The 22457-nt window shown below is 45.0% G+C and overlaps 3 protein-coding genes and 1 non-coding gene across 5 annotated transcripts; all 4 read left to right on the forward strand.

Annotated features, from left to right (window-relative positions):
* The first annotated feature begins 134 nt into the window (after positions 1-134).
* On the forward strand, positions 135-7464 carry coro1b (coronin, actin binding protein, 1B). The gene is made up of 12 exons (XM_062384112.1): positions 135-307; positions 428-572; positions 1778-1983; positions 2210-2332; positions 2663-2792; positions 4286-4467; positions 4568-4687; positions 4817-4921; positions 5001-5146; positions 5487-5544; positions 5623-5913; positions 6080-7464. Exons 3-12 carry the CDS (start codon positions 1780-1782, stop codon positions 6200-6202), a joined length of 1482 nt encoding a protein of 493 aa, XP_062240096.1. The 5' UTR covers positions 135-307; positions 428-572; positions 1778-1779; the 3' UTR covers positions 6203-7464.
* Positions 7465-8719: 1255 nt separating this feature from the next.
* On the forward strand, positions 8720-11376 carry si:ch211-119e14.1 (uncharacterized). Of its 2 annotated transcripts, none has more exons than XM_062384612.1 (4): positions 8720-8914; positions 9243-9344; positions 9442-9542; positions 10291-11376. In XM_062384612.1, the coding sequence occupies exon 4, from the start codon at positions 10293-10295 to the stop codon at positions 10872-10874; it is 582 nt and encodes a 193-aa protein (XP_062240596.1). In that variant the 5' UTR covers positions 8720-8914; positions 9243-9344; positions 9442-9542; positions 10291-10292; the 3' UTR covers positions 10875-11376. The 2 variants fall into 2 exon arrangements, with proteins under 2 accessions (XP_062240596.1, XP_062240598.1); XM_062384614.1 differs by having other exon boundaries at positions 8756-8914; positions 9247-9344.
* An 871-nt stretch (positions 11377-12247) lies between these two features.
* On the forward strand, positions 12248-12319 carry trnaa-cgc (transfer RNA alanine (anticodon CGC)). Its single transcript has one exon. It is a non-coding gene; the product is annotated as a tRNA-Ala (tRNA).
* Positions 12320-12603: 284 nt separating this feature from the next.
* dtx4a (deltex 4, E3 ubiquitin ligase a) lies at positions 12604-21949 on the forward strand. Its single transcript, XM_062384490.1, has 9 exons — positions 12604-12726; positions 13258-13472; positions 15057-16233; positions 19887-19948; positions 20214-20375; positions 20472-20533; positions 20690-21010; positions 21091-21180; positions 21278-21949. The coding sequence occupies exons 2-9, from the start codon at positions 13265-13267 to the stop codon at positions 21506-21508; spliced, it is 2313 nt and encodes a 770-aa protein (XP_062240474.1). The 5' UTR covers positions 12604-12726; positions 13258-13264; the 3' UTR covers positions 21509-21949.
* The last annotated feature ends 508 nt before the right edge of the window (positions 21950-22457 follow it).

Genomic DNA, 22457 nt, shown 5'->3' on the forward strand with positions numbered 1-22457 from the left:
ATGCGCAGTGTGGTGTCATTAATTAATATGTTGGTTACGGTATATTATTAATCACACAAGCTAATGTTTTAGCAGCTCCGTTACATCCGGTTTAACGACTCCTGCGTGCCTCTGTCACATCCTGCCAGGACCGGAAGTGTCTGGGATTCTGCTCAATCTCCAAAACACTCGCCTGTAAACGGAGCGAGCAGCGTCTGCGTACACACACACTCGCACACACACACACACACTCCATCATCATCATCATCATCGCGTCAGCCGGCTTCCATTCATGCTGAGACCATCGGCACGGGACATGCTCCACCAGGTCAGGCTGCTAACGCACCGTGCTCATGCGTAATTACGCACAATCCAACGGGAAATGAGTATTAACCGCGGTGGCTAATAATTCGGATTGGCTCTTTCATTTCTCGCGGATTTCGCTCAGGTCTGCGCTGTCGACTGCCTGGACACGGGAGAGGATTAAGTTACTGCTGCTGTCGGAGGATTATTTTTATTGGCCTGCTCTTGTCACGCCCGAGTCTTTTTGGAGATCCATTTTCGAGGAAAGAGAGGCTGCTGAAAAACGCCAGGTAAGATGGTCCACTCGAGAATGATGACCCCGCTGTCTCCTCGTCTCACTGATGGATTAACTACGTGTGAATACACCTTTGTTCAGCCCTTTGTGGCTCCTGCCTTTACTGCTAAGTATTCTCTCTGCAAATCCACATATCCTTGTATTGTGTGCAATGCAGTTAAATAGTGTGTAACCATAAAGCATGTTGTTAAATGTCTGGCTCCATAATGGCATCACATCATTGGTCCACTCAGACCTGAATTCCTATGCAAGTGTTTCAGTCATTGTTTCCACTCGATCGCTTTTTATCCCCACAAGCACAATTTGGATCGTTGCCTGCATTCCTACTCGTAACAGTTTGCTTGGACAACTGGGAAGCGTTAGGTAGATGGCGTATAGAGTTACTGGCTCCCCTGCCTCAGAAGATCTGGCTGCCCAGCCCCCCCTTCCCCCTCACGGCCTTAGCATGTTTTGGTCCCCGGCGGATCATGCCCTTTTGTCCACTGAAGCCTGACTGTACTTTTCAGGACACACTTTCCGGGCATGAGAGCTTTCCCCCTGCTGTTTGGACAAACTCTCTCGCAGGCTGGTCTAAAGACGTGGGGGAATTTACTCCCATATATATATATATATATATATATATATATATATATATATATATATATATATATACCTGCTTTTTATACTTGATATATATATACACATACCTGATTTTTATATTTATTTCTTCCCAAAAATCTTTAAAAAGTGCCTATATTGCTATGTTCAAGAAAATTAAAAACAAGATCTGGAATCTGCACCAACATTTAATGAGCTCCACTCGAAGTTTCATGGTGATGTGCCCAGTACTTTTGGTATAATGCCTAGACTGATTACCATCTATTTTGTGGAGATATCAAACACACTAACTTGGTACATACTATGTCTAAAATCTCCAAAAGTAGACTGATGATCTGAAATACAGTCCAAGGCCAAGTAAGCTGAAAAAGCCGAAAAGGAAAACTCACGAGCCAAAACTTGTAGCTGCTCCTCTAGTGTGTCAAGTCATCGGTTATCTGGACAATAAAACATCAGAGATTCAAGCGGATCATAGATGTCAAGTTGCAATGATATGAAACTGAGAAATAAAGCAGCAAATCTTCACAGTGTCTGCTCCTGGTTTGACAAAGTTGTTTATAAATTGTCCAATTCAGGTCTGCCATTTGTTTCCCTTGTCCACAGTTATGTCTTTCCGGCGCGGTGTGGTCAGGCAGAGCAAGTTCCGCCATGTCTTTGCTCAGGCGTGGAAGGCCGAGCACGGCATCGACGACGTCAGAGTGTCCCGCGTGACCTGGGACACGTCCCTCTGCGCGGTCAACCCCAAGTTCATCGCCGTTATCATCGAGGCGGGCGGAGGAGGAGCCTTCCTCGTTGTTCCCATCACCAAGGTCTGAGCATCTCTGCATCACATCCAGATTTAACACTCGATCAATACTTTCAATAGCCTCAGTCTTCCACTCTGCTGGTTTTCCTCACTCCTTGAATGACTAGTGCCTGTGCAGCATTTCTACAGACTCAAGACAAACAGTGGTCAAAGGTTAAACTGTGAAACGTTAGACATGTCTCAAGCAAGCTGTCCCAGTGTCACAGTCTAACTTTCTGCTCCTCCCACAGAGCGGCAGGGTCGACCAGTCCAGCCCGACAGTGTGCGGCCACGCGGCCCCGGTGCTGGACATCCAGTGGTCGCCTCATGACGACAACATCATTGCGAGTGCCTCAGAGGACTGCACAGTGAAGGTACCCTCACCGCCGCAAGGCTTGTCGGTGGTGGTTGTGCTGGTGGTTTGCGGCACAACCACAGATTGTGTGCCTGATTTCTAGGCAATAATATCACAGGGAATAACGGTATTGTTTATGTTTGTTGACATGTGCTAATAAAAATGTCACCATACACCCTTAGCAAGGAGATACCTCATTTCTGAGGTCCTAGTTTTACTTGTGCTAATGTTTTACAAACACCAGTTGTCTTAGCCGTGACCAAGAACAAATTCTCTGAGCCATTTTAAAGATATTCTATATGAATGCATGCTGCGGTACCTAAACAAATGCCTGCTGTGTTGCCTGTAGCTGTGGCAGATCCCAGACGGGGGCTTGACAAGTCCAATGACTGAGGCCATTGTGACCCTGGAGGGCCACAGTAAAAGAGTGGGCATCCTGGCCTGGCACCCAACCGCTTTCAACATTCTCCTCACTGCAGGTAGCGTCATTCCTCACATTCTAGTTCCACTTTTCTGGTTTAAAAGAAAAGTATTTATTTGTTTGTATCATTAAGTGTTATTCTTGAGTTGTAGACCAATCTGAATCTCCAGGAATGAGATGTATGTAAATCTATATGGAAGGAGTTGGTATTCAGTGACAGCCTTATCAAATACTGCTGCAGTATACAAGCAAGGAATCAGAAGCTCTGCCGCAGGAATTCATAGCATGCAGGGCAGGCTGATCGACCGGATTAACCTGAGATATAAGTTCACCCTGCTGCAACTGCACTGGATTTAGATTTCTTTGGCAAGCGTACAGGACCATGCTTATCTTTGCATATAATCAAACCACTAGAGGTACAATTCAAGTTAAACCTGTGTGACATTGTGAGCTGCTGGTATCGCATGATCGTGAGTGTGTACATCATTTACAGTGCCTCAATTTCCGATTAACCAACAACTAGGTGTCCTACCTCTGTTTTGCAAGCAACCAAAGAGGTTTATTGATGAACTATAACGATGCTTTTACAATTTACAAGGCCAACGTAAGAAAACAAAGAGGAGAGATCTGACAAAACTGAGTTAAGCAACATCCCTAACATACCGGCTTGACTATGCCATGCAACTACTCGCCATCTTAACGTCACCCCATTATAATTAAGCTATAAGCATTTGGTATTTTCATGTGTTAGATTAGAAGAGTTAAAGAAGATGTAAGAGGCTTTTTCAGTTTGTCTTTCCTCTTGTGCCATTTGTTTTGTGTATGTAAAAGTTATGCAAAGTTAAAAAGCCTAACGACAGTAGTAAAGAGAGCTCCTCTCCGCCACTAAGCTAAGTGTTTGAGACACAGGCTGAACAGAGGAGCTGCATCAATAGACAGTCTGAGGAAAGTGATGTGCTTTCTTAACTTGAGACATTGGAAACCTTTTCCATTTCAGCTTGAACCCGAATGTGAGCACACGTCTCCTTTAAAATACTCAAAGGTGAGATTTGACTGGCGTAGTTAAATTCGACCTGATATCTCCTGGCAGCAGAGGCCATCAGCTCTTGACCCAATCGCCCTCTTTGCTGTTAAACAGCCCAAGGTTAGCATCATAGTGAATCCCAAGGAATTATGGGAGGGTAAATCCTGAACCATTTCCCAGCCTTCCCCACTCAAGCTTCAAATGTCTCCTGTCCCAATCCAGATCTATAAAGATACCTGTGTCCTCCGTCCTCCTTAAAACAATCAGACCACGTCCTCCATAGACGTCCACCACCGACCTTTTGCTGTCAGAACCACACTGATCCGACTTCTTAGAATCCAAAGCTCTTCATGACCTCGCTCCAGAGTAAATATCCGACAGACTCCTCTATGTTCTGTCATCTGGCCTCCTCAACTTCAACTATAAGTCATGTAAAGCGCCTTGAACTCATTTCTTTATCTGAACACAGGTCAGGTTGAACATGATTCCCTTCCTGTGTGCTCACCTCTTCAGCTCTGTCTCCCTAGGCTGTGATAACGTTATGTGTGTGTGGAACGTGGGGACGGGGGAGCTCGTGTACCAGCTGAGCGATTCCCATCCAGACCTGATCTACAGTGTCGGCTGGAATAAGGACGGCAGCGCTATCTGCACCGTCTGCAAAGACAAGGCCCTGCGCGTCATTGACCCTCGGAGGAACACCGTCCTCAAGGTGAACATTCGCAGTGTGTACAAAAGAGGTTGTACAGTTGCGTGGACATATCCTGGCGGTAAATAAATCCCCTAGTGCTCCATTCTCCTTCTTCTGCCAGGTCAGGGAGAAGGTCCATGACGGAACCAGGCCTATGAGAGCTGTGTTCCTCTCTGATGGGAAGATCCTGACCACAGGCTTCAGTCGAATGAGTGAGAGACAGCTGGCACTGTGGGATACGGTAGGAAACTCTGACCTCCATATTGTTTGCGGGAAATAGTCTGCCCTTTTGTTCAGTGAGGGTTGGGGTGCATTAGATGGACATTAGTAAGCACTCATAAGTATCGGATCAATATTTATTGTCTCACAGAAAGATCTCTCCGAGCCAATGGCGGTACAAGAAATGGATACGAGTAATGGAGTTCTTCTCCCCTTTTACGACCCTGACACCAACATGGTCTACCTGTGTGGAAAGGTAAATACACTCAAACCCCCAATTCACCCAGCTAATTTGATGCACTCGTTTTCATTCAGTGTTATCTTCATGTTTTCAGGGGGACTGCACCATCCGCTATTTCGAGGTGACGGATGAATCCCCGTATGTTCACTTCCTCAGCCTGTACAGCAGCAAGGAGCCGCAGAAGGGGGCGGGCTTTCTTAGTAAAAGAGGCGTGGACGTCAACAAGTGCGAAATCGCCCGGTAGGTACTGTCTGTTTAGATAGATGAGGCTGAGGGAATTGTGTATTTTTCGTCCCAGTGTTTGGGTCAAATTTGGGTTCAGATGGAACTCTGAGTGAAAGATTCAAGTGAGAGCACCTCCTTGTAAAAAACTTGTGAATGCTCATATGGTTAAAAGTGGCATGGACCCTGGAGTTTTATTATAATTTCCAATTTTCCTTTATTTAATTCATTAGATATATATTTATATATATATATATATGGAAGTCTGAGAGTCTTAGAAGAAAGACTAAATTGAAATTCATGGAAGAAGATAGAATAACAGTAAACAAGGTTTCTAATTCCCTGCTTTATTTTGTAGGTTCTACAAACTGCATGAAAGAAAAGTGGAGCCCATCTCTATGACCGTACCACGCAAGGTAAGACATTAACAAATTTATCATGTTAACACTAAATAAACTTTACTTAAACACCCCATCTCCATCTTGCCTCCCCAGTCAGATCTATTTCAGGGAGACCTTTACCCGGACACAGCCAGCTCGGAGCCGGCTCTCCTGGCCGAGGAATGGATCGCCGGGCGGGACGCACCGCCGCTGCTGGTCTCCCTGAGCGGTGGCTACGCGGCTCCTCCATCCAAGCACAGAGACACCCTCAGGAGCAAGCCCAGGCTCGCCTCACAGGACTCTGGTGCCCATTCAACAGCAGCGGCCACCAAGGAGCCGGAAGAAGAGGCGCCACGAGTAGCCGTGAGAGAGACGGATGGAAATGCGGAGAGGCCGAAGAGAGAGGTGAGTTGTTGAGTGAGACATTTCAGGCCCCACGGAAGAACCATAGGTGGGAAAAATGTAGGATAAGGAAACAAACGCTTTTTTGCATGAAGCCCATTGACCTTACTAATGTCTTTCGGGCTCCGAGTAATCTTTCTGACCTGTTCCGTCTCTTCTCTCTCCTCAGGACGACTTGCTGAACGAGTTGTTGGCAGAAATGAAGGCCTTGCGCGCCGTCGTGCTCGCTCAGAGCCAGAGGATCGAGCTGCTGGAGCGGCAGCTGGTTCGGATCGAGGATGGGGACGTATGAGGACGCAGGAGATTCACTACATTCCGAGGGCATTCCCTCTTAATCCATAGACCATAGCCTTACTAGAATCAACTGTACCTTAAGCTGTGTAAAGTGGGAGAATGTAGTGTACGGTAGCAACTAACTGTGAATCACAGTTGCTTTCAAGTCAAGTCAACTATTGCAGTGAAAACAGCCCTGCAGTTTGTTTCTGTGAGTTTTCCAGATTGTGGTTGGAGAACAAGGCGTCATCTGCGTAGCGTGAAGTTTAACAGTGAGATTATGTTTGGTTTTATGAAGGGAGAGTAGTAGCGGCTATTTGGTGGTGCACATATTGGAGCTTTGCAAAAATTTCATGTCATAATTTTGAAGGTTTTTTCGAAAGCAGTTACGCCGGCACCACTGCCCCAAATTAATGCACAAGCTAGCAACAAGCGTTATATTCAAGCTAATGAAAGTTCATATTCTATAGCAAAGCAATGAAGTACCTCTAATATGATTTTCTTCCTTTCGGATGCACTCACAAATGTTACCATTAGGGCTATTTAATCAGGTAGTTAAAGCTGCTAAACAGGGATGTCATATCAGACCCTCAATCGTTACCCTTCCTGTGACTTGTGCTTTTGTTTAACTTGTAGGACGCTGTGAGTGTGTGTGTGTGTGTGTGAGGTTAACAGTAGGAAAATCTTTACCGGTGAGCAAATCTCGACCTCGACGCGGAGAGATGTGTTTTGAACGGAAGCTGATGAGAGTGTAGTTAAATATGTATGTGTCGTGTAATTCCCTGTCATCGATGAAAAGGTACCGCTTGTGAATTTGTACCTCGTGTTGTTAACGTCATGAGGTGGGATATTTGTCCACATGAAGATAAAAAAAAACACTAGCCCCTTAAGCTTCCTTGACATTAAGCTTTGTGACGTCTCCTGAGCATTTTTTTCCCTGGTAACACACTCAAAATATTCAAATTATCAGTTTTACAGCCACGAGAAAGAGGAAGTTACTCCGAAGTGTGACACATTTTCTACATTTTGCATTTGTTATGGTGTTGAAACTGATTCTTTTTTGTTTTTACTTTTATGCCAGTACATTCGAAGGCACTTATAGCGTAGTATACTCGAGTGCCACACCGGTACTTTCCACACCAAGCTTTTCCTTGCATTCCTTTACTTGTGATTTATGTATCTTAATGCACTGACCTCCTAACACTAATTGTGAAAGCGGTAGCATTTAAAATGAGACTAAATTGTGAAAGCTCAATAAATATTCATTCCTCCTTTGTATAATTTGAGTGGCTTTTTTCTTTACGCCAAGAAATGTGGTGAATTTCAGATCATGATACGTTTTAATAGTGTTCACTGTTTATAAAGTGTAAGGTGTCTGCGGGATTTCTCAGGGTTTTGCTTTGTTAGCCTTGGTGACGGTGACACCAGGGTTTTCTAGGGTTATCCTCCATCCTCCCTCCATCTGTCAAGACATCTCAAGAACGCCTTGAAGGAATTTATTCAAATTTGGTTCTTACGCTGTACTTGTTTAGTTTCAAGTTTGAACTGATTACATTTTGGATGGTGAGAGGACAACGCTTAAGTTCACTGTGACCTCATAATAAAATTGAAAAACCAGATGTGAAGGAACAGATGTGAAGGAATATCGGACACCTAGATTAATTTACACTACCCCGTTGAAGAAAAGTCTAAATAGCCAAGTGGGGAGTAACCCTGGAAATGTCCCGTTATCTCTCAAACTACAGACAGAGACATAAGGTATGAAGCTGAGTTTACTGAGATAGACCAAAAACGTCAGTTTCATGTTGCTCTCCTTTGTAGTTTTATTACAGCTTGTTAATATCTGGATGGAAGCCGCCAAAACGTTTTTCTAAAACTTCACAGCACAGTCGCTCACAGACTGTAAATCAATAATGTGTCATGCTCTGCGCACCACACAATCGTGGGTGTGCTGTGCAGGTCTTTTGTGTCCCTCGGGGGGGAAATGCAGTGTATTAAAGATAGACGTCTCTGCAAGATGCAGGGGCTGTGGCTGCGTGGCCACTGAAGCAGCAAACAGGATGTGGCTGCCATGTTTCACAGTCAGCGTGCAGCGTTTGAACTCGTGCATTCTTCGGATTGGCTCACATCTTTGCCAAACCGTGATAAACGCTGCCTAAATCACATTCTCATCTGGTTCAGGCTTTAATTCTTGAGGTTATGTGAATTTGAAGAAACAATTTGACAGAGCCCTTCTCTTCTTCAGCCCTGTAATGAGCTGTTACTGCAACCTGTTCATGGAAATGACAGTGCATGCTTAGAATATGTCAGGAGAAACCACTGTCTTTTGTTCATTGCTCATAGGTCAATTCAAGTCAAGTAAAAATGCGGGTATGTACGTGTACTCAGAGTATGCTGCGTAATAACCTGCACCTGTGCTGCAGAGTTAAAGGAGTAAGTTGACTTTGTTTTAGAATAACTTCACATCTCTACGTCTTCCTCTTTCCATGAATAGTCAAAATTGCTCTGAATGGCACTTTCCACCACGCCCTGCTTGATTTTTTTGTCTTCAATCTCTCCTCGCCGCCTTCAGCCTCCACCTACCACCGTCCACAGAGAGTTTCAGACCCCTCACCACATCTCATGCACACACACACTCACACACAGTCTGTCACACTTCAAAATGACTTGATCACCACTCAGTTCCTGAATCGTGTGGCTGCACAAACTCTATCTCCTGCTCTCGACTTCGGTGAGTAGCTCACAATTTACTTCCTTATGTTTTTATGTTTCAAATTTCATTGTTTATCACATTTTTGCCGCAAGATTTTTCTTTTCTAAATACTTCAATTATTACTTAACGTACCTTACAAGTAAAATGGTTTTATAAATACAGTGTTGCAGGCATTCACTTACCACTATGGTCAGTTGACCTCACACCTTTCAGCTCTAATTGTGTTTTCACTGCACTTACGTCATTTGATATTAGTATTTTGAAACTGGATTTTGCAGCACTTATTGTATGATCTTAGAAAAAACAAAGTGTTCTTCCCACTGATGCTTAATTATAATTTTGACAGGAAGCCAGCGATGGTGTGAGCACTCTGCTAGTTTCCTGTCATTGCAACGCATGCATGCAGAGATAAAGGCGCCACCGACATTTTGTCATATCTCAAGAAAATGTATGTATATTATTATTCATATTTTTCTCCAACATGATTTGTTGTAGTATTGAAGCATTATTTGCAATGGATTTTCATTAACTGGACTTTTTTCTAGATCCTGAATGTAAATTTGTCAGAGTTCACGGCAAAAACCCGCCTTGAACTGGAACACCAACCACTGGGATTTCTCTACTAAACAGGGAACTTTCTAAACAGGTACAGCACATTTCTGATTTCAGTCTGACTTAGTATTGTGGGATTAAGAGTTTTTGGTTCACACGCTCTGCATAATATCCGTGTCCACCAGATTTGAGTTTGTCACAGGGGAAACTAGGTTTCACTAAACTTATATACAGCAGAAACATATATAGAAATGTAAATTGTCGTGGGTCTTATCCTGCTTTTACATGCAGCATTGTTTTAAGACAGCCGACAACAGTGTGACAACCAAATATGAGCAAAAACTAATAAAACCTCCTTCCAGGTCCAAAAGTCTCTTGTTTAGAAGAGTTGTTCTATGTTTTTGTATATATTGTTATTTTGTTAATGTGCTCAACACAGTCCTTCACTTGCAACTCCATCTGAGGCTTTTATGTTTCTATGAAGGTCGTGCTCACTCAAGTCGAGGGTTTAGGACAAAGAATGTCGCACTTTGTTAAGCCCTAAGAGGCAAATTTGAATTTGTGAATACGGGCTATGCAGATATAATTTGATTGATTGAAATATGCTCTACAAAACATTAGATGATAAGCATTCCAATGAGATGGCTCCTGCTAAAACGTTTATAGGGTAGTTACAAATGACTCTTTCAACATAACCGAAAACAGCAAATGTGATCAGTTTGCAAAATGTCTATTTCTTTAGGAGACAGTCTAACAAAGACAGAAATCTTTGAATTGATGAATCCAAGCACTGACTATGTGACACACTAACTCAGTAAACCTTTTTTCTATCTTCATTACAGGCATGGATGATGATTACCGACAATCCACTGTGAATATCATGCTCCTTTCTTTCTTCCTAATAGCCCTCATTTTATTACTGGTCTACCTCTACAAGAAGCTGAACCAGGAGAATAATGAAGAATACACCATCCGGCGCATGGTGCTTAAGGAAGGAGGGCTCAGGGACCAGGCGAGGGTCGCAGCAATAGCTCTGGGGACAGGTCTCAGAGTCCGACTGTGTCCTGGCAGGGATTCATTCGAGGAAGGGGAGGAGATGCAGGAGATCAGAGATGAGGAGGGACAGGTGGAGGAGGGGGGTAGCCAGTGGGGTGACAGCGAGGTGGGCAGCCAGGAGGAGGAGGGAAAGGGGGATAACGTCTCACATGCTACCTCGAGCTCCGAGGGTTTGAAGGCAGGGGAGCAAACCAGGCTGACGGATCAGCCGGAGGCAAAAGTGGAGGGGAAAAGGGAGGAAGAGGAGGAGGCGGCAAGCAAAGGGGAGGAAACAGGAGGGTCTGGATTGCTGATCGACCTAAAGCAGTTTGCTGGAAGTGCCATCTGGTCTGAAGAGAAGGGGATGGAGAGGGAGGTGACTTCTCTGTGAGCTCAGGAGAAGAAGGTGCACTGACCAAAGAAAATCATTTACCAGCTTAAATGATATTTCAGTTTGTACCCCGCAAATGAATAGTGTTTTTTTCAAGTAACAGTTCAACTGAGTTGATATAGCTTATTCATTTGAATTTGAACCAACCTAATTCATTTGCATGTTACCAATTGAAGTAGCCTATTTCTTTTTAGCTCGTTAAGCAATTTTGTATGTAATAGAAATGCTGATCCTTGTGTGTTTTTCTAGAAATAATGATAATAAATACTGGAATCATTCTGTAAAACATCCACTATGAGTATTTTTTTAACTACAGATAAAGTAAAAGCCCTGGTTTTATTACTTCCTGCTGTGGCTCTGGTATAAAAATGCAGACGTACACTGTTGTATAAGAATGTTATGTTTTATTGTGTCACACTGATTCAGTTCAGAAATCAGATGTTCTAATTGTTGTGTAGTGTAAAATGTTTTTTGAGAATAAAAACAGAAAAATACAAACAGACTTCATCATGTTTTTCTTTTACTTAAAATTGTATTGACACGATCAATTACTTATGTTACAGAACATTGATAGGCGACTTTATTCATAATTGATTATTATTTTTTTATTTTAAACATAAATAGACATTGGAAAAAGTGAATGGTTCCAGGAATCATTTATTGACTCTACAGCTGACTGTTTCATTATTTGTTTATGAATATAATAAATATACAATTAAATAATTCCAACATCATATGTCACTATGAACTGAAAGTGGCATCAACTAATAGGTAAAGAATTGTGGTTATGGCCGAGCTGTTTATATGTTGATATTCTAGTGACATTTACTGTATTTAAAGTAACTTTCTGCAATACTGCAGTTACAAGTACACATCTTACATTCCGTAGTATTATACGCTAGATGTATTTGAGGTAAGAAAGGTAAAAGCACAAATCTATTATTTCTTACATTATATTTTTACTGTTATAATTATCACGGATGCATTTTCACATGAAGAATCATAGTCGGAAGAAAGTTGAGGTGGATTTTATCGACCATGTTTTTTAAATTCTATAATGAGGCATCACATTATATAAGTTTATCGTATAGTGTAGCATATGTAAAATCACACTCTGCAATGCAACTGGTGATTTCATAGTTTATAAATAAATGTTGCGGTAAAATGTAGAATAATTAGAGACCTGTTAATGAAAGAAAACAACAAATAGACATTATGGATCTTCTAAAAATATGAATTAACCTTTTATTGAGGGCAATGTTTCAATGAACACTATAAACTGTATTTAGAAAGTTCATAACAACAGACTAAAACGATGACAAAACAGTGCCACCAGATTTATCTATTGACATTTTTCTTCAGTAGGAACCAATGGGGATGTAGCTCAGTGGTAGAGCGCATGCTTCGCATGTATGAGGTCCCGGGTTCAATCCCCGGCATCTCCACCACTTTTACCTTTTTCAAATGAAAAACACGTCATTACACGTGTTTTTCATATAGACGTGTTGCACTATTTTAACTGATGATTAATACATTTAATACACTCTTATTTCAACACGATCCAACATGTGTGCGACATGAGAGTCCCTCCTCATTGGCCTTACGGAGCCCTGGCTCCAATCTGATTGGATGTCGGAGGCGGCAGAGGCGTGGGCGTGATCGCGCACGCGGGTGTCACAGATTTTGTCTATTTTTCCGCCGGTTGAATAATTTCCAGCTGTGACGAGTGGAGCCGTCGGTGTGGAGGAGCTGTCAGAAACGAAGATGGAGCCGATGAGGACCAGGGAGTCTCACCTGGAGTGAAGAAGCCTCTCAGATGGATCCTTAAAACCCCCGGAGCCGATCAAACCCGGTAAATACCCGTCTGAACCCCCCACCGCTCACTGAGCTTCATGTGTAAATATGTGCACGACCTGTCACAGCAACCTGCCCCACCAGCCCGAGCCCCACAGTGGCGTCCTCTCAGCCGAACTTGATTGTTGCCGGAGAAATGATTTCAGCCCACGTCACTCATCTGCATAGGGACTAAAATGCAACCGTCCTGCGAGGCTGTGTTTTTCTTATCGCCCAGAAACGCTCTCTGTGCTCGGCTTGTGATCAGGGGATCCACTAACTGCTGCACACCCGAAACTACAAACATGGAAGGTACGGTTTGCATGTAGTGTCATCCCTCGCCCCCCCTCTCCTCACAATATATATAAATATATATTTATATATAGATAGGAGACACATCTGGGTTGAAAACTGTCCAAGATGGATGCAGCGCCGCTGTGCGCACGGATGCACGGCGGAGCGGCAGCAGGGAATCTGTAAAAAAAAAAAAAAATAAGCCCATCTCTCATCACACATCAACATCATCGGGGTTTTTTTCTCGCATCCACAGGAGTAGGATGTTACTAGCGTCCGCCGTTGTGGTCTGGGAATGGCTGAACGAGCACGGACGCTGGCGGCCCTACAGCCCGGCTGTCTGTCACCACATCGAGGCAGTCATCCGGAGCGACCCGCGCTGTGGTAGCGTCGTCCTCGGCCAGGTGGACTCTCGCCTCTCGCCCTACATCATCGATTTGCATTCCATGCACCAGTTCCGACAAGACACAGGTGAGGAGGAGGAGGAGGGAGGGAGGAGAGGGGAGGAGAGGGGAGGCAGAGACACCCGATGGAGGATGCTACGGTTCAGCCAGGGCCTCGGGTGGAGAGGCCTTTTATTATTATTATTATTATTGCTCGTTTGGGATTTATCTCGTCGGCTCCAGATGTTTTTTTGCTGCAAAGTGGCCTCCAACATATGCAGTGTTCAAATTCTAATCTTGCACAAGGATCCAAAATATCACAATATGTCCAGTTTTGTGCAAACATGATCTAAGGACAGGGATGTTTTGCTGCGTGTGTGTGCGTGTGCATGTGTGTGTGTGTGTGTCTGTGTGTGTATCACATAGGACACAGTAGCAGCTGAATTGTCCAGTCATACTCTCACACACACTGTAAACACTTCACTTGGACACGTCCGATTAAACCGCCATCACCACTTCTGTGTTTTTATAAGAGCATATGGGCATGAGAGATGATCCATCACAAGAGGCTGTGACTCAGGAGGTAGAGCAGGTAGCCCACTGAACAGAGGGTCGGCGGTTTGATCACATTCGTCCCCATTCTGCAAGATACTGAACCCCACCTTGCCCCTGGTGGCGATGCCAGCCGTGTGAAGTATGACAGAGAGAGTGCTGCATATATGTGTGAATGCTTGAAATACTGTAGGGCAGCTTCAGGGCTTTATTTACAGACCAAGTGAAAGCTTCATATAAGCAGGACGAAGACAAAGCCGGGGATCGTCAGTTGTCAGACGTCTAACTTTGGCAGACACACCAACACCACCCTCTCCTCTCTCTCTCTCTCTCTTTCTCTCTCAACGCCGGCCGACAAAAGCCTTTGTGCAGTTAGTTTTTTCCGAACCCAGCAGAGGCTGAAACTATGTGTGAGGCAGGCCGGTAGCCCCCCCCCCATTCAAAATGGGAGACAAGGGGGGAGTGAGGAATTTCAGGAGTCTGAGGTCAGTGAGAGGAAATGGGGTCGATGGGAGCAGCTTTTGTGAATGAACTCCCCTGTTGTCTGGTGTGAAGCGGTCACACCTACTGTATAGATGAGGAGCTGGCTGGTTGCTGTAATGCAGGGATGTAGTAGTGGACCTGTACCTACCTGGGTTACTTCATCACTGCTTATTAAAGAAAAGATGAATATTACATTTACACTTGTGCCCATATAAACGTTTGTGTCCTCCTCCTGAGGACAGAATTGGACAGTGGACGGTTTTGGAAAGTGGAGTGTCTCTCGGACAGCCTGGGAAAGCAAACACATGCTCAGCTTTGGTTTCGGATCAAGGCTGCCAGCCAATCAGGGATCAGAACACCCTGTGCTGTTACCAGGGGCGACCCGTTTGCCCAAATTCCTAGCAAGCAAACGCAGACATGTTGAATTTGTGAGGGTTGTAATCTACTTGTCCTAGTAAATAGTGTAACCCTCCATCCCACATCTCTCATCATAGAACATCTTGATTACTGGTCAAGAAGCTTTAAAGTTTATATCCACTGCAAAAAGTGTGTAGAAATCTGCAGAGCTGCATTTACAGTCTTCATAATGTGCATGAAACCTTCACTTGTGTGTCGTGACCTCTGACCTCTGCCTCAGGTACCCTTCGACCGGTCCGCCGTAGCTTCTACGACCCCACCTCGGCGCCGGGCCAGGGCTGGTTGTGGGAGTGGGAGAACGACACTGGCAGCTGGACGGCGTACGACACGGACGTGGGCATCGCCATCCAGGCGGCACGCGATCGTCAGCAGCCCTGGCTGGACCTGGCGCCGCTGGGTTTCTGCTACCTCATTGACTTCGAAAGCATGACCCAGATCAACGGGCAGACGCAGCGCTGCCGGCGCATCCAGCGGCGCTCCGACCTGGCCTACCCGCTGGTGGCCGGGCCCCTGCCCAAGTCCCACCACGCCTGGGGGCCAGGGTCGATGCCCAGCCACGGAGGCCTGCTCGGAGTGGACGTGTCCGGGGTGGGCATGGGGCTCAGGGTGAGCAGCAGCGGGAACGGGAGTGCGTACCCCAGCGGCGCCCTCCCTGCCTCGGCCATCACCTCTCTGGGACAGCCATGCGCCTGTCAGCAGTGCATGCTGGTGCTGAGTGTCAAAGCAGGCACCATGTCAACCACTCACACACTGGGTCGCAGGCCGCCACTGACCAAACCACCCAGTCCCAAAATCAGCAGTCACCCTGTTCCAGGAGGGTCGTATTCACTGACCCTTCCTCGGCCACCGTCCCTGTCCCGGTCGCTTTCCCCAAACAGGACGTCTATAGTTGGGGCGACAGGTGGCTTCAGTGTGGGCGGGATGGGCGGGCCTGGAGGTGTGAGTATCGTCGGGGGCAGCGGCATCGGCAACGCCAACTTCGGATTCGGAGGAGGCTTCACTCACTCTCTCTCCCTCCTCGGCTCGGCCACCGCTGCCCTCTCCATCTCCTCCACCCGGCCCCCTCCTCCACCTCTGCCTCCACTCCCGCCGCCTCCTCCTCCACCAGCCACCTTGTCGTCATCCATCGCCACCTCTGCCCCCTACTCCTCCGCCTCCACCTCCCTCTCCGTTTCCTGTCCTGGCCCCGCGGTGCCCCCTGCGGGTCCGGCGCTCATCTCTACGGCCGCCTCCACGTGCACGCCCTCGCCTTCTGCCCGGGTCCTGGGCCCGGTGTCTACATCCGGCGCTGCTGCCTGCGCGGCGCCCCTTCCCCCCCGGTCCAGCCTAGCGGGGCTTAGCCGCCCGGCGCTGCAGCGTATCGCCATGGCTCAGTCACGTGCACTCATTGCCTCTGGGTGAGTAGACGACCGCCGCCGTCACATTGTCACTCAAAAGTCATAAGGAATCAGAATAGTTCAGCGTCTTTCAATTTAGCTTCAGATCCCCCCCCCCCCCCCTTGTAAATCATAGACTGTAAATAAAGATGGACGACAGATCTGCACTTCCTTCCACTGTACAAAAATGAAGTCAAATAAATCTTGGATAAGAGCACAGCCATCTTGCACTTTTGACACATCAGACACATCCATCATTTGGACCAATCACGAGACAGTCTCGAGTGTCAATCATGATGTTTCACCCCATCTTTATAACATCGAATAACTAATTAAAACCCATTTACTTTGACTACTTAGTTTGGTCCGTGTCCCATCCACTAACATGGAGGAGGGATGGTTTATTTATGGTTTTTTTATGGTTTAGGACTCAGCTGTCGTGTCGTCCATCTTTCTTTACAGTTGGGAATAAATGAACAGGCTTGTGTATAGACAGGTGTGATGTGAAGGCATTGACGTTACCTGTAAACTGTCAAATATCCAAATATCAATTTGCTGCTTTTGAAAATAACTAACAGTCGTTGAGCAAATTACAGAAATCAAACAACACGTCTTCTGCTCTTCTTGATTGGAAAGTTTTGCTAAAATGTATAATTCCAAATCTCCTCAGTGATCACGTCCCGTCTCAATTTGCTGTACACAAAACAAATTGAGACGACTAATCGGGGTGCGTTGGAAAAAAGGGACTGGGATTTCTCATGTGTCGGAAGGCCTCATTACACAGTGGGACATTAGTGCTCATTAGCGATAGCGAGCCTTTAATCTTTGAGACAAAGTCCCATGAATTCAGTCTTTTCAACGGAAAAACAATGACGAGCTTTCACAGGGAAGTCGACAAGAGTTTTGCACATTCCACACATTTGTCATGCAGCAAATTACATCATCAACACACACACAACCTGTGCACGTGCAGTTGACTTATAAAGGAGTTGGGATACTGTTTTCACCAAACAGTAAGGATGGTGGGGAATCCGAATTGCCTGGGAACACTTGGAACTGGTAACTGTAGCCAACCAATGTGGACCAGTGACGATAGAAAGCAGGTTTATGGAATAGTTTGAATATAACTTCACTGTCCTAATACTTTCACTTTTAGCGGAGAGCTTGGCAATAGCTCCTTGAGTAGAGAAAGAAAAAGATTAGCATATTATAAGTCGTTTGTTCAGTAGTTACATGTCGAATTATTTTTTTTTTGTATATTTACAGATTCTGGATTTTTCAGATTTTTTCAGAACGTAAATCATAAAATGTGTTATTGTTTAAAAAAATATTCATTTCAGGAATACATTTTTACTTGGAGCAGATTAATTGTCTATAATCATATCTGCAGGGGGTTTTTAAATAATTTTTATTTCTGCAAAAGTTTTAACCAGCGAGGCCAGTCTCAGTGTTGTCACCAGAGGGCGCTAGTGTGTAAGAGGTTTGTGGGTGAACAAGGGAGCAGCTGGTTCTTCATTATTTCATCAAACCTCGATGTTTTGCAGCTGGTGGCGAATGTTACCTTCTGGATTTCATCATATTCCAATTACAGCCTCCTCACGATCTCGCCGTCTCGCTGAAACTCTTTTTTCTTTCTGGGACGCTCACGTCTTTGTTTCCAGCCTCAAATATGAAAGAGAAGAAAAGCAAAGCAAGGTCTTGTGCATCCCACATTGTTCAAACACACGAAGAATCACTGAAGAGTCGTAATGAATTTTGGCTGCTTGTACTGTGAACCGACACTTCCTGTAAAAAGACTATGTGCTCTGAATCCTCACACTGGTGAACACAACCTCCACACCAGCTAATCCTCATATAAATACTGACAAGCACGGGCTTAATGTCACTGCTCTGGTAATCTGAGTGACTGGCCCGTTCTTTCGGCAAATCAGGTGAGAGTCCTCCTCCATCCAGCTGACAGTCACACCTGCTGCTGCGGTAGAACCCCGTCACGTCACACATGAAGAGCTCCACGTCACAGAGCTGATGGACCCTGCGGTAGTCTTATCATATGATGTGGGTAACTAGGCTCAGATTTAAAAGTCACACTAGCAAGTACTAGTTTCTTGAAGCGGACATTCCTGTGTCTGTGTTGAAAGAGTTAAATGAGTGTAGTTATCCAAATACTTATACAATATGGAGAATCTGATGATTTCAAATGACCTTACATTAATTCATGTTGGTGGCTGTACCCAAAATTCCCAATTCACCTGTTTCAGTTCTTGGTTTTGTCGATGGAAATTTATCATGAGATTTGAAATAATGAATTTCTCAGACCGGAGTTGTCTTCAGAGGTTTAATTACTAGCTGTGCAGAGGTTTACACAGTCAGTGTGATACAGAACAGACAGCAGACACAAACCGTCTGCTTTCTGGCACTGTTATAGAAAGAGGAATCAAATCCAGCACACAGTTGCACAAATAAAGGTCAACAGTAGGTGACAAACATTGATGTTGTATCAGCTCAGTGCACAGAAAACACTCAAAACAGTAATAACACAATGATCAGGAGTCCATTACAGTTCTAAACTATTTTACACGTTTACGAGCTGCTGGTTCTTAAATCTACAGGGGTCAAAGGTTGAAATTTACTACATCAACATTATTGTAGCTTCTGTGAACCAGCATTGTGTTGGTAAACAGTTGTTTCCGGAAGTTGCGTGTCAGCCTTACGGCAGCCTGGCAGTGTGGGATGTGGTAACCCCATGGGTAACCCACAGGTAATCCCTGCTGTGACGAATCTGTGGCCTGCAGCTAGACTGAAGTCAACAGATGGAAAGCAGGTGGATTAGCTCTATAGACGAGGAAGGAGACCTGCACACAAGCAGAGGAAGAGAGAGACGGAGAGACTGCTGTTCAACGTGTGGGTCCGTGAGAGGCAGGACTGAAAAATAAGATTCCGAAACGACTTTTGAAACAAGTGGATATTGCTGCTGGAATATTTTCACTCATATCAGTGGTGTTTGCTGATTTGAGAAGGAAAGATGACTGTTATCACTTCTGGCAGAATGTAAGTACACGACTGCGAGAGGACAGATGTAGTGGTGATATGAATGTGGGATTAATGAGTGTTACCCCTCTGGATGAGCAGAGATATAGCTCAATGGTTTGATATTTTATTCAAATAAAAGCATATGAGGAACAGGGAGTTTACATATCACAAGGGACTGAAACTCATGTCCTTATTTTAGGTCAAAAATACTTTAATTTGTTCTTTCAAAACCTTTTCATCATAGTCTATTAATTATCAATATTTTAATGGCCTAGGTATTGAGAAGTACAATATCAGTCACACCCTATAACTAACAGTATAAATAACTTGTCTGTCATGTGCTGTCATCCTGGGCTTAAGCCTCACACAGCCGGAAGTCCCACTTGATAATAATTATGGGGAAGTATGTCAACAGGTCTATTTGTTTCTCCTCATGACTCGACAAAAGCTCCTTAGCCAGCTGACACTGGGTCAGCCGGCCTCGAGCTTATGCTGCGTCTGGCTCTGTGTGCACACGTGACTCGTCAGATATTGACACTTTCAATCCGGTGCTGCCGAGTTGACCCGACCCGTTGAGTGTTTCATTTTAGCAAATAATGTATCTGAAGATTAATTCAATTGGGATTTCTCCTCATGTGTTTCAGTGTGCCAACAGTTCCAGTGAAGAACCTGAATGGATCTAGCCCTGTGCACCCCGCACTGGCAGGTACAAATATGGACATATTACCTATTTCCTTATTAGATTCTAATTAATCAGACCTGTTTACTCTATATTGGGTCTAAAATTCAGCCTTTCAGCCTATTAAAGAGGCATCTCACTGTTTTATTCCCCACAGGCAACACACATTTACATTTGGCCTCATATTTAACTAGTATTTGAGTAAAGCCACCTTCACCAGTACACCCCATATATACTTTTCTCACCATGCAATGAGTAGACCTCACATCCTCCCTCTTGTGGCCGTATGCAGGCATCACAGGCATCCTGATGAGCGCAGCAGGGCTTCCTGTCTGTCTGACCCGCCCGCCCAAGCTGGTGCTTCATCCTCCACCCGTCAGCAAGAGTGACATCAAGCCCGTGCCCGGTCTGGGCCACTGCTGCCGCAAGACCACCAAGAAACAGGCCCGTAAAGGTGGGCACGATGAGGAGGATGTCTGCTCTCGCTTTTACCTGAAACGTGCTTTTTGTTCACGAACAGATCGTCACACCTTGTGTTTTTATTTCTCAGGCAAGACCCCCGAGGAGGTGGTGAAGCGGTACCTTCAGAAAGTTCGTAATCCTCCAGAAGAGGTGAGTTCAGCAACAGTTGGCCCAAATACACACTTGGACATAGGTTTGTTAGTTTTAGGCAGATCGATACAAAATATATATACATGAAAAATGTCAAAGAATGTTTGTATCATGTCGGATGAGATAGAAATGGTAAACCTTCCTCACCCATCTCAGGACTGCACCATCTGCATGGAGGCCCTGGCAGGACCGTCAGGCTACAAGGGCCCCGGCGTGGGAGGCATCTCCCGGGCTGAATCGGTGGGCCGCCTGGCACAGTGTGGCCACCAGTACCACCTCCAGTGCCTCGTCGCCATGTACAACAACGGCAACAAGGACGGCAGTCTGCAGTGCCCAACCTGCAAAACCATTTACGGAGTCAAGACCGGCAACCAGCCCCCGGGCAAGATGGAGTACCACGTCATCCCTCACTCGCTGCCCGGCCACCCGGACTGTAAAACCATCCGGATAATTTACAACATCCCTCCTGGCATCCAGGTACATTGATGTGATGAAAAACGATCTCTGTATTAGATGTTAAATCTTGGCTCGGATAATGTGAGGAACTTTCTCTTTAGGGCCCAGAGCATCCAAATCCAGGCAAACCCTTCACCGCCCGTGGGTTCCCCAGACACTGCTACCTCCCGGACAGTGAGAAGGGACGCAGGGTAAATGAGAGAACACCTCTTTCTGATTTTATTAGTAGTATGAAGAACAAAAATGTCTTGATTATGTGAAAATTGAATATGTAATTGCTTCGTCCAGGTTCTGAGGCTGCTCCTGGTAGCGTGGGACCGCCGGCTCATCTTCTCCGTCGGCACGTCCAGCACCACCGGCGAGTCTGACACAGTTATCTGGAACGAGGTGCACCACAAGACGGAGTTTGGCTCCAACCTGACGGGCCACGGCTACCCTGACCCCGGCCACTTGGACAATGTCCTGGAGGAGCTCAAGGCTCAGGGCATCACCGAGGAGGAGTGTCTACCCAGAGACTGAGCCGGAGACTCTCAAGACACTGAAGAGACGAGACACCAGACCGGAGTCTGTAAACGCACGACACTGGAAACAGGATCTGGAGTTGGACACTTTCAAAATCTATAAAAGACTAACTTTTACCACCACAGTTTAAAAAAAACAAAACTCTTCACTGGAACTTTACAGAAGTAGTTTCAGCCGAGTTTGCCGAGATGAAACCTTCTCCTATGACTGCATGAGTCAGTTTTGAAACATGGGGAATCCTTGTCGTCCCCTGACGCAGTAACGGTGTCAAGATCACAGATGTTATCCAGTGGGACATTTGAGGGGGAAAAAAAATATTTCTACTGTGAGACTTCTTATCAAGAATGTAACGTAAAGTCAATTTCGCTGAACTGGAGTGTTTATCACTGCGACTGCTGCTATGTGGAATTGAAGGAGATTAAAATGAAGTAAAAAGTTGGCTCCGCAAGTTTTTAAATGTTTGTCCACAAGCAGAAATAACTTTTCACAGCAGATAAATACTTCATGTGTATAACTGAATATCTGAGCATGGATATTTGCTGACCTCTAGTGGTACTTTTCCAGAACGACATTCCTTTTTAGGTTTGATTTTTAACCTCTTATTATTGTATATTATGAATACTTGATATATTATATTGTTTCCATTCTGTCATATTTTTATATTTTAATCTTACAGTTTTTTTAATATGGTGTGTTTCATTGCTTTGTTTTTGGGTGTGGCGAGACAAAGAGTGCTGTACCTGAGTTTGCCTGACACTTAATTTGCCATTTAACAGCCCCTTTCTTTAAAAAAATATAATTTACAGTCTTTTATATTTTATAGTTTCACAAACTGACATTCCTTAATAGTTCTGCCCTCAGAGCATGGGTGAAATGAATAGCTTTCTGTGTAGCTGCATTAATGTTAAAGACTGATTGGAGGAGTAAATACCCACAATGCCAGGAT

The sequence above is a fragment of the Platichthys flesus genome, chromosome 24 (genome assembly GCF_949316205.1).
Source record: "Platichthys flesus chromosome 24, fPlaFle2.1, whole genome shotgun sequence".
Taxonomy (NCBI): domain Eukaryota; kingdom Metazoa; phylum Chordata; class Actinopteri; order Pleuronectiformes; family Pleuronectidae; genus Platichthys; species Platichthys flesus.

Bases quoted from the DNA above. Each gene is read 5' to 3' on its own strand.
- si:ch211-119e14.1 (XM_062384612.1), top strand. From the start codon at position 10,293: ATGGATGATGATTACCGACAATCCACTGTGAATATCATGCTCCTTTCT.
- coro1b (XM_062384112.1), top strand. From the start codon at position 1,780: ATGTCTTTCCGGCGCGGTGTGGTCAGGCAGAGCAAGTTCCGCCATGTC. The intron at 2,793-4,285 runs GTAGCGTCATTC...CTGTCTCCCTAG, and splicing joins CAACATTCTCCTCACTGCAG to GCTGTGATAACGTTATGTGT. The intron at 5,914-6,079 runs GTGAGTTGTTGA...CTCTCTCCTCAG, and splicing joins CGGAGAGGCCGAAGAGAGAG to GACGACTTGCTGAACGAGTT.
- dtx4a (XM_062384490.1), top strand. From the start codon at position 13,265: ATGTTACTAGCGTCCGCCGTTGTGGTCTGGGAATGGCTGAACGAGCAC. The intron at 20,376-20,471 runs GTGGGCACGATG...TTTATTTCTCAG, and splicing joins CAAGAAACAGGCCCGTAAAG to GCAAGACCCCCGAGGAGGTG. The intron at 21,181-21,277 runs GTAAATGAGAGA...TGCTTCGTCCAG, and splicing joins ACAGTGAGAAGGGACGCAGG to GTTCTGAGGCTGCTCCTGGT.